This window comes from Taurulus bubalis (genome assembly GCF_910589615.1).
Source record: "Taurulus bubalis genome assembly, chromosome: 2".
Taxonomy (NCBI): domain Eukaryota; kingdom Metazoa; phylum Chordata; class Actinopteri; order Perciformes; family Cottidae; genus Taurulus; species Taurulus bubalis.
This window is the reverse complement of record NC_136590.1, coordinates 9,617,734-9,629,797: the sequence shown is the minus strand read 5'-3', so window position 1 is coordinate 9,629,797 and position 12,064 is coordinate 9,617,734. Positions and strand designations below refer to the sequence as shown.

The 12,064-nt window shown below is 40.7% G+C and overlaps 1 protein-coding gene across 1 annotated transcript; it reads right to left on the bottom strand.

Annotated features, from left to right (window-relative positions):
* Positions 1–1,388: 1,388 nt before the first annotated feature.
* qrfprb (pyroglutamylated RFamide peptide receptor b) lies at positions 1,389–11,317 on the bottom strand (the record flags this gene model as incomplete). The annotated part of the gene is made up of 6 exons (XM_079235889.1): positions 1,389–1,786; positions 1,886–1,983; positions 5,825–6,060; positions 7,950–8,011; positions 9,148–9,306; positions 10,951–11,317. 6 exons carry the CDS (start codon positions 11,315–11,317, stop codon positions 1,389–1,391), a joined length of 1,320 nt encoding a protein of 439 aa, XP_079092015.1.
* Positions 11,318–12,064: the final 747 nt, after the last annotated feature.

Sequence of the window (12,064 nt, the reverse complement as noted above, 5' to 3'; positions counted from 1 at the left end):
ATATAATGTGACTGTTGCCACAGTTGTCCCAATATAAGACACTCTGAACTATATGATTTTTTTTAAATGACTCACTGATAAAAAAAAAGAAAAGTATATTGATAGATTAAGAACACTGAGAGCACTTTTTACACTATTTGTCATTCACCCATTTATACACTGATGGCAGGGACTATTTAAGACTTTTAATATCCATGAAATTTACCGGCAGGATTATGACCACATTTTCTGCAAAATCACATTCTTGCATGGAGACAAAGCACACAAAACCTTCAAGAAACAATTGCGTGACATAAGCAAAGAACAGAGCATATACTGACATTCTAATCCAGTGATCTGCATAAAATATTCAAAAACAAAGAAAAAACATAATTTACACTCATAATTTAAATTTTGAGGCAACATGTCAAGTAACAATCTGCACAAAGCTACGAATAAAAGCCAAGCTGTTGCTCCTAAACATATGACAGAAAATGTTTCTGACTTTAAAGATACACCAAAATGATAACATTCACCAAAGTTGTGTGTGGATATCGACGTTACAAAAATATTCCACAGCCCCATAAAGTACACGCATTCAAACTAGTCTTGTCCTTTGTGTGAGTGTGTAATGCCACACTTCCCTTCAGTGGATCTAATATTATACTTTTTGTTAATTTGTGTGAAATGGCTGTCTAATTTACTACGGTGATAGAAGAAAGATGCTGGGTCCAAGACCTGTACGGCGTTTAAGAAGCACCTTTTCAAGAAAAATTTTCAAGGGCCATCTATTTATCCAGCAGCTCAGTTTAGCAGTATCATGTTTTGACCCCTAGTGTGAAGGGGTTTTCATCATCTGATGTGAATGTTATGAAGTAGTTATCTCTGAACAGCAACCTTATTAAAATAACGTCTGGCAAATGCACCTGAACAGAGGCGTAATCCGTTCCTGTTCTCTTTTCCAAACAGTTCTCAGTGTATCACAACACCACAGTGGTCACAGTGTCTTCTTATCTAGGAGGGGATTAAACATGGTACCATCTGGCAAATCGCAAAATGCTCACTGAGCGAGACTACATGACCTGCAGATTTCGGAGACGTCTCAACAGAATTGATTGCTCTATTCAGTACAACATAAAGTGGTATTTCACTGTCTAAGCCCATGGTCCTGGTTGCTCCAAGTGCAGGAAAACTGCCCCTTTTTTGGTATTCCTTAATTTCCTTTCTGCTGTTCTCCTGACCAGAATGAAAAACACGCTCTGGCCTCTGCCACTGCTAGATAGAGATTTTGGTTCTTTGAACCACAACTGTGAGATTTGAAATCACATCTGGCACACCTGCAGCTGTTAATAGACAGCCAAAAGAAGATACGAGTTCAACGGCTAAACACCTGATCTTTGAGCCGCTTCTCATTTGACTTGACAGGAGCTGTTAGCAGGGAGCTCTGTTTGGATGGTGGAGATTTTTTCTCCTATGACTTCTAACAAGCTCTCCCCTTGCAACGAACCGGAAGGCCCTTTCTCTGCAGAGTGCTGGTTCAAGCTGTTGACTTCATCTGGTACCAGGAAGGCTTCTCTGCTTTGGGGTTTAATGAACTGCACGTTCAGTTTGGGCGTCACCGCGGCGCCGCGGGGCTGGTTGGGCTTATGCATGCAGAGGGAGAGGGTGGAGACGCAGCTCTTCTTGAAGTTCTCGTTCATGAAGGCGTACACGATTGGGTTGTTGAAGCTGTTGAAGAACCCGATGGCCTGAACAATGGCGATGATCATGTTTAGTGTGACTCCGTCATACTTGTTTTCCAGGTCATCTGGACAAACCCACACAGAAACTGATTAACTGAACAGATGCTTTAAATAAACAACAATATGCACTCAAGCTACAATGCATAAACTTCAGCTGTACTTACGGTACTCACACAGCATGTGGACTGTGTGGAACGGTGCCCAGCAAATGGTGAACAGCAGAACGATGGTGATCATCATTTTAACGGCTCTTTTCTTTTTTCTGTCAAAGGTCACAGCATACATGTTGTTCTGTTATAGCAGGAAAGGCACAGGTAGAACTAATAACACCAATGATTGGGGTGGGGGGGTCAGTGGGCGGGTCAGTGGGCGAGTCAGTGCCGAACAGCGTCACTCATCGAGAAGCTGACAAACTATGATCATTATGGGTTTTATTTCTTCTTTTGTCAATACCTGAGTGTACAAATATATATATATATATATATATATATGGGGGGGTCAGTGGGCGGGTCAGTGGGCGAGTCAGTGCCGAACAGCGTCACTCATCGAGAAGCTGACAAACTATGATCATTATGGGTTTTATTTCTTCTTTTGCAATACCTGAGTGTACAATATAAAAATATATATATATATATATATATATATATATATATATATATAAATAAAATATACATTTATATATATATATATATATTTATATATATATATATATATATATATATATATATATATATATATATATATATATATATACACACACACACACACACACACACTATCGTTCAAAAGTTTGGGGTCACCCAGACACATTTTCAGTTTCTGTGCAATTTCTGGCATGGAATAGTCTTCATTTCAAGGAACAAGAACAGACTGGCGAGCTTCACATGAAAGTTCTCTTTTTCTGGTCATTTTGAGAGTATAATCAAACCCACAAATGTGATGCTCCAGATACTCAACTAGCTCAAAGGAAGGCCAGTTTTATAGCTTCTCTCACCAGCATAACTGTTTTAAGCTGTGCTAACATAATTGCACAAGGGTTTTCTTATCATCCATTAGTCTTCTAATGTCATCTGCGATGAGCAAACACAATGTACCATTAGAACACTGGAGTGATAGTTGCTGGAAATGGGCCTCAAAACACCTATGTAGATATTGTCACACCACGGTGAGGGTTGTCTTGTCTTGGGTTTTTGTCTCGTAACTTCCTGTTTTATTTTGAAGCCTGACTCTCCTCTCGTTTCAGGTCACTTGGCCTTCCTCATGTGTCACCGGTCTGATTGTCTCCCCTGATCCCTGAGTGGTTCCACCTGTTCCCCATTACCCTCATGTGCTTATAGTCTGCGTCTTCCCTCTGTCCTGTGCCAAAGTGTTTGTCCTGGTTCATGCACCAAAGCCCGCGTCCACAGCCCTAGTTAGATTATCCCAAAGAGTTTTTGTGCGTAAGTAGTTTTGTTCTGTTTTTTTTTTTCCCCTCCTTCGGGAGCGCTTTATGTTTGAAGGTTTAGTGAGAAAGTTGTTTGGATCAAAGGAAACAATAAAGTGTGCCTGTACGGATATCTCCTGCATCTGGGTCCTCCTTTTAGACCAGGCCTGACAGATATTTCATTTAAAACCACAGAGAATAGTTATTTACCACATTAACAATGTATTTCTGATTAATTTAATGTTATCTTCATTGAAAAAAACAATGCTTTTCTTTGAAAAATTAGGAAATTTCTAAGTGACCCCAAACTTTTGAACAGTAGTGTGTATGTATATATATGTATATGTATATATGTATATGTATATATATATATATATATATATCATTTATTTTGTAGACTTAATACTTACAATATGCAATACTGCTGTACTATACTGATGTCACAACCGTCTACTAGACGGTAGTGCTTTTTGTTGTCTTGTCACTTCCTGTTTTACCTTGAAATCATCCTCCTGTGTCATGTCTGCTGTCTTTACTTCCTCATGTGTGATTACCTCTCCCTGCCCTGATGTGTTTCACCTGTGTCTCGTTAACTCCCCTCCCAGTGTGTATATATACTCTGTGCTTCACTTGTCTCGTTGCCAGTTCGTTTTTCTTCACCTGTGAGTCAACTTACCAGCGTTTTTCCTGCCTGATATCCTGTTCTGATTCCGACGTCCCTTCATTTCCGAGTAAGCCCGATCCCTGCCTGTACCTCTGCCGAGTTTGACTGCCTTCCTGTGAATGACCCTGGACTGTTTACGTTGGCGATTCTACTCTCCCCTGAGTGAGACAGCTGCTCTCACCACAGCGGGTCAGAGCCTTGCCGACCGGCCTCAGTCCCTCCCCAGTTACATCGGGTGAACCTTCGGCGGTCCTTCTCCAGAGACTCTATCCTGTTGCAATATTACCTTTATCAATAAAGGAATTCTTGTGAACTTTACTCTCTGCCTCGGGTCGTGCATTTGGGTTCTTTCATTAGTGCTCCGGCGTGACAACTGAATATTGTTTTGCTACTACTACATTTCACTTCATAATATTACACTTATATGCAGTAATATATATAATGTACCAGCCTTTTTTATTTTTATTTGACTATAATATGTCATACTGTTATACCACTTTATTTTGAGGAGACGTCACTGTTAGTCTAGAACATCTCTCTCTCTCTCTCTCTCTCTCTCTCGTGTGACAGTGATTATAACCGCATAACTATATAGATTATAATTAGTAGTAGTCAGGTGTCGGTAGGTAGAACCGCCGTCGCCGCTGAGTCGCCGCTCTCCTGTCTGACGCCACACGCTGCCACGGACTCGCCGCTGCCAGTAATCTCACTCGCTGTCTCTCCCAACAACGTTAGCTAACGTGTTAGCAAGGTGACTAACTTGCCATTACAAAACTGGTGGGAGGGAAATGAAACCGCTGTAGACATCTTAATGCTGATTGGCCAAGACTTGACACGGCAAAGATATTCTATTGCTAAGATCATCACGACCTCAGTTTTTTTCCGTGTCTGACTCCAATCTCAGACACGCCGGCCAGTTGACTCCCCCCCTCGCCCCTTCCCCCCCAAAAAAACTCTTCGGATCTACACGATTCACGTGGATGACATATTTTCATTTCAAAACGGCGAATTCCGACGAAAGGTGACAAGTTTGCAGGTATGAGTATGACAAATATCAGGACACTGGCAGGAACAATTTCAGAATCTATGAATGTGCACATATTTTTCATTTTTAGATGTCTCCAGCTTCACTGAGAAGTCCATCAGTGTGCACTGGGAGTTTTATGTTTTCACATTCCACCCTCGGAAGTTTACCTATTTCCTTTTCAAAGTGAGCACAGGCAATGGGAAGAATGTGAACACAGCCTTCTAGAGTGAAACTACACAGTGAAGATCAAAAGGTAAGTGAGGTAACAATAAGCTAAGCATATTTTCATATTTTTTTAGTTTAGCTATGAGTTGCACGCAGCGGCAGTGATGCTACTGGTGCGTGTTGCCCATTAGTTACTAACATTGACCAGCAAACATCTACTTCTCCTCACTAGAAGTCCTACAGCATTGGAATGTGTTCAAAAGGTCTGAATTGAGTGGTTTTCAGACTCAGTAGAAAAGCAGAAAGTAGCAAACACAAGGTCAGGATTGATGGATGAGTCTGCAAAGTGTCTGGTTGGTTTTCTCCTTCTGCCGAAATATTCGCATCATTCATTTGGCATCATGACGACCTTTCCCTTCTTTTAGTAGCCTAAACTTGACAAGTTTAAAGGACCAACATAAACTTTTCGCAGGCAACAAGATCCGTCCTGACGTTTTAGCTGCTTCTTGATTTACGACTGAGTGTAAACATTGGTTGGTAACAACTGAAAGTTTCAGCTATTACGTTGCAAGACTTAAACTAACTAAAAGGCAAGTACAGTTTCTCTCTCCTCTTTGTGCTTGGACCAGCAAGTATGAGTTGCCAGTGCAACTACAAGGACATGCTCCTTCACTGGCTTCCCACCACCAACTATAGTTAAAATGTGAAGCAAAGCACAAAGATACCACTCGGAGGATTTAAATACATACTACCAGGAGACATGAAGCCGAGAATAAATATGTCTAAATGCACAAATGTGACAGGGAGGCGCCTGTGCTGTCTACCTTGAGATCTTGCTGATCTCCCTTTGGTTCATGGTGTTGAGGACCGAGGAGTCGCCCACCCTCTTCCGGATCCACAACTCAATGGCAATACGTGTGTAGAGGAAAAGCATGGTGGCTAGGGGGAGCAGGAAGAGAGCCACCATGATGAAAGTGGTGTACACCTGCCTGTGAGTGAGAGAGTGCCAACTCTCCTGGCAGCACACGTGGTAGTGATCGTACAAGAAGTCGTACTTCACCTTTGAGAGGGAAGGAGAAAAAGCTGTTAGTCCTGGAACAATGATCCAGACAGATAAAGCCGATAATTTATGTTTTCACAGTTTTTTTCCACAGTATTTCAGAAATTGCATACTTTTGATGTGTCCAATCTCCTATAAACAGCAGTCTCTGTCATTGCTAACAATCCTGTTGTCATGTGGGAGAGCAGCTGACTATAATGTGTGATGAGCTTTGATGAGCTTGACATAAGTGCAGTAATAGAGGACCTCATGTGATTAGGAAATTCAACCCTCTCCATGTCTGGGTTTTGTTCGGGCACGTTTGCACGATAAGTCGGAATTCTACTCGACTTTAATGTCATCCTCCCTTGGGTGTGATTGTAAAGGATCTGCTTAACATCGGCTTATATCAAAAATATTATACTGTATGATATTTGTGTTTAATATTATAAATAGTATTACATTATATAAGCCCTCTTGCTCCAGTGCAAAGGGGTATCCATGATGTGGAGCAAGTGAACCTCCACAATCTGCACCCAACATGCTTCATTTATGATTGCTAATGCATACTACAACGCTTGACTAGAAAAAGACATCCCAAAAAAACAACTAATTCACAACATTCCATTTCACGCAGAACTAACAGTACCACATGACCTCTGTGGGAAATAGGGTAGGTACGTCGTTTGTTTTTGATTTTTTTTCTTAATTATGGACATGACAGATTTGCGAAGGATTAAGATCAGAGATTACCTCCGCAATTATTACAAATTACTAGAGGTCCCCAGGTAATATTGTCTTGTGCAAATAGGGCTTGAGAAGTTATATTACAGATCTACCGAAAGAAGAGGGGCGGAGCTTTGTTTGTGCCTTTTTTTGCTCCTCCTTTACCACAGAGCAACAAGAGACCATGCAAGGCAATCATTCACACAGTAATCTACCAAACCACAACATCAGCATCGCTTTGGTACCAAGGAGAATACAAAATTGTCAACAATTTGACAGCAGTATGAACAAAATCAGCATCATTTAAGGCGTATGCCTGACAGTAACATTAGCAGAACAGTTTTGCATCCACAACATCTCTGATGGTTTCTTCTTTCTCTGACATTCTTTTTTAAAACATTTTGATTTAAGTATTTCCCTCTCCTGCATGTTGTCCCTTAGTGTTTGTTCCAGACTTACAGTATTTCAACCACGGCACTGTACACATCCGGTTCCAGACCGCTGACTTGGCTACGGAGGTAATTGGACACCCTAAGCCTGCGTTCAAGTTTATTTCTCGTGTTTATTCCGATCTGCTTCTGATAATTTTGCAGGATTCTATTAAAGATGTGATTGACCTAAGGAAACCGTGGCAGATCTGGTTGGTTAATTTAAAAGCGAACGCCCACGATCAGAGGATAGGGTAGAAGTCACAGCAAGAGAGAGAAATGAAAAAATAGAGTGCTCCTGATTGAACTTCTGCGAATCTTCTTATACCAAATGCCAAGGTGAAAAAGTTAACTCCCAGTTCTCAGTCATCCAATTGAAGTCTCTTTTTTACACTGGGTATGTGAATTTATGGTCCATGACATTCACAAACTGCAGCAGGTCATTCATTCATACAGTAATCTGCTAAACCACAACATCATCATCACTTGATGAACAAAAACCACAAGTCAGAATCAATCAATAAACAAGGTTTCTATCCTCCTAGGTACAGAAGTGATGATGATATTGTGGTTTAGCAGATTACTGTAGGAATTATGGCCATCATCTAAATAGCTAATCACAATCAATCAGCATTTTAGGACAGGTTTGGAGGAGTGAGCGTTAAGATGATGTGGAACTGATATGGAACAATTGTGTGCTAATCAGTTTTCTTTAGAAAATGAAAGGAGGCGACAGGTGTGAGGAGCACCACTTACCTCTAGCTGTTGCACAAACAGCATGGGGGAACCCACTATCAATGAGGCAATCCATACCAGCCCTGCAGGATATGACAAGTAAAACAATTACAAGCAGCAAGCTGCGGAAAAACTTGATTTAAATACTTTTCAGTTTGATGTAATTTATGTCAACCTGAGAAACCTGCAAAGGACTAATTCCAAACAGCAGCTGCAAAATGAAATCCCTTTCTCATCAATTACAAGCTGTCAATCATAAAAGCGAATGCGAAATTCCTCACATTGCCTTGTTTTCAATTCCAACAGTGTGAAAGAGAGCACCGCACGCTACATGACTAGACCTCATGTCAGTGCTTTAGTCATTATTTACCAGAAATATCAGGACTTAATGTCCTTGTCACTTACTAAACATACATAAATCAAGGGTTGTTTCAGATGAGGAAACATTGAGTTAAGAGCTAATATTATTCATTCAGGTTACTAAATGTTCATGTTAACTTTCCAGCAGAAGGGGAGAGCTGCAGCAGCACTTTAAAAGCTTTTAGTCATTTGTTTTCTGCCGCTTCCCTTCATTCTTTCCTCCTCGCTGGACAAGAGATTAATGCTGGAACATACATCTACATCTGCACTTTAGGGAAAATGCACAGGTTTTCTTGTGAGGTGTTTGCATCGCTGTTTTCTCTATCATTACTGCTCTTACTTTGGGGTACAGTCTCAGTGTCTCTGTTTCCCACCCGCTGACAGGAAATTGGATTAACCAATCAGCTTTGACCATTTTGGGCTGTGTGTGCAAGCGGATTGGTTAATCCAGCTCTTTTTGAGAAGTGGTTTCCAAACAGAGAAGAAAACAACTTTTAAACATGGAATACTGAAAATCAGAAAACAAACCTCCCATGTGTGTTTGTCTGCATTTGTCTTCTCTGAACTACGGTTACCTATAGCAACCTTCTCTGTGTAGGTCCTCAGAGATGGTTGCGTGTTTATCGCCACACAAGTATAGTCTATAGCTTTAATTGGATCTCGCTGAAACAAACGGTTAATTTGACCTGCATAACACTCAGAAGAAACTCTGGATGTGTACCAGAGGCTTGGTTATTTACATTTTATAAATCAGAGCAGGGCTCACAGAACAGAAGATCCCAAAGATACAAAAGATCCCATACAAAAGTCACACAAAGATATCCACTTAGCACAATACGGCACACACATATTAGAATACCTAGCATATTGTACGCTCTTTTCGATGAGTACTGCCTCCTCATTTTCAGTGGGAAGACAATGCCCTGGTATCTCTCAATGGCAATGCAGGTCATTGTGAGGATGCCTGTCACTATGGCTGTAGTCTGTACAAAGGGAACTGTCTTGCAAACCAAAACCCCTGCAAGAAAAACAGTTAGGTAAAACAACGGGGTACTGAGAAACAGCACAAAGCATGCATTTCTATAAGAGTCCACGTTCTCTTTTTGTTCAGAGACGAGAAACAAAGGCGACCTCCCTCACATCCTTTTCATCTTCCGGCAAGGTTTCATTGAAATGACAAATCCATCTCTGATTACTCTTGAACACACTTATATCACAGCTAATGACCGTAAAGACCGTAATGTTAAGTCTAGCTTGATTCTAATTGCGCATTTTAATAAGAGCATATGCTTTGAGATGGCCTTCAATTGCTATGATACACTGTGTGTTGCTACATTTCAATTAGGCGTCCTCGTTGGTATCAGACATGGTCACAATATTGCGAAGTGTTAAATATGATTAAATCTACTTGAAATGAAATTTAATTTGTAAAGGTGATAATTTCCATTTCATGAGGACACTGAGGCAAATGTGTTTCCATTCAGCTCTCTGGTGCCTTTTAGAGGCTGAAGAAGAGTGGCATATAATCCTATACCATCAGTATTTTACAACAGCAACACTTCATTAAACTGTAAAGTGACTGCACCTTAAATTAGGACATCAAAAAGTATAAGACACCTTTGACTAATTGTTTTTTTTTGTTACATACATTGCATTGCCTGATCACTATGTTGTGCCCTTTACCCTCTGCAAAGTTTAACATGAGCATCACAGATTCTGCGACAACACAATACATACACTTGTAATAGTCCAATGCTAAATGCGACAATCGTCAATGCATTTGTGTCTACTGTGTAGACATATTTCATTATATATGTTATACATCTTATATTCCTAAAATTCCTCACAGTTTGGGGGTCCTAAAAGTCAACGTTTTGTGACTCAAACACCTAAATAGACAGTTTGGGATTATTTACACTGAACCTCTGAGGAGACATGAGGGCTCAATCTTTCATCCAGAAGTATTTGCTCCTGTTGCAGCTAGATCAATGTTTTGTTTGCTTGAGGATTTTATGACACACTACTATGATTTATGGCATACATTACTACTTGTTCATGACATTTCCATGCCATACCATATGCTACGACATTATTATTACATTTCTATTACAATTACTTTTTTTGACTACTTCTACTGTACTATGACATTTTCAATGACAATGTATGGCATACTACCATACTATACTATACAGACTGACTGACTAACACCCTGAATTGGAGCATTAAAAAGTTGAATCAGCACCTCTGAGTTACACTTCATTCCTTTGTAGGAAAACTTTTGTTTGCTAATGCAAAAGACAAACAAACAACAACAGACTCAAATACTAAACAGTTACATGTGGCACTCATCGATGGATTTATTGATCTGAAGCTCCCGCAATAATTAGCTTGAAGGGATATTTATTGTTATTGCTGACCAGCCTAATTTCCGCGGTTTGCAGAATCAGCGCGGGTCCTTCAATGTTCCGCTTTTCAGTCACAGTTACAAAACAGAGTTATTGTGCTTCATAGTTTATTTTCAGTAAATGACGGACTTCTCTAGGGTGCATTATTAAGCTAGAGCAAATAAGAGAATACAGGTTTGAATGCGCCTTAATTGCCTTATTTGCCCATATGCAAATAGCCATTACTTCTCACTAACATGAGAGGGTTAAAAACTCACCCCCGATCCACTCGGACGAAATGTTTTGCAGCAAAGTGAAAGGTATGCAGAAAAAAGTGATGAGCAGGTCACTGACCGCCAGAGAGCAAATAAAAATATCTGTCGACGTCTGTATCGCCCGTTTCTTCAAAACTATGTAGACGACCAAACTATTTCCAGCCAGAGCCAGGACGAAAATCAGCATGTACATGATCACGAAGGTGGTCTTGGCGCTGTACGGCAACTCGGGGATGTAGACGAGGGGCTGGATGTTGTAAGTGTTGATGAACTCTTGGCGGCTCAGGTTGTAGTGCTGGAGCATCTCCTGTAACGCCTCGGGAGTAATCTTGGTGGACCCTTGCCCTGACTCGTTTGAACCTGCAGCCATCCTGACACGCGCGTCTTCAACGCTGAGAAAAAGAAGGATACAACAAAAATAACCGAGTGTGTGAAGGTTCAGAGCTGAGCGCTTCTCTTTAACCCACGCGTGCGTGCGGGTGGTGCGCTGCCTCCTCCATCCGTCAGCTGGACGTGCGGATGGGTTAGGTGCTGCAACTGTTGCTCTTAGTGCGTGCGTGCGTGCGCGTGGACTCAGCTATACTAGATGACTCGTTATGACATTTCTATGACATACTATGTCACAAAAAAATACTTGACATACTATAATATGCCTTTTAATATATTTTATATTCATATATTACTATGAATTTCGATGACTTTTCAAACTTTTCCATTTTGTATCACATTTGATGGCATTTTATCAGCCTTGACCCTCGTATTGTTTCCAACCTTTTGAATGTCTCTGTCTGTGGGCAGATTTTAACCATTAATCGTCACAACTGTGCAAGATGCACTGAACTTTACAGACTGCGGTCAAGTGAGCCCACATCCGCCGAGTGAGCCTCAGTTGCAATTCTAAATGCATCTCTATTCAAGGTGTTACGGTACGGGGGCCAGCTCAATTTCACAAGATTCAAACAGCTATAAAAACAGTTCCATAGACTTGTATATCAAAATTCCACTGCAGTCTTGTTCAATATGACCTCTGCTATGTCCATGTACATGGCCTCCAAATATTACTGTACAGTTTTGGAGAAAAGTGATTTCAAAGTCTGCTTAAATTTCATAGTGATAT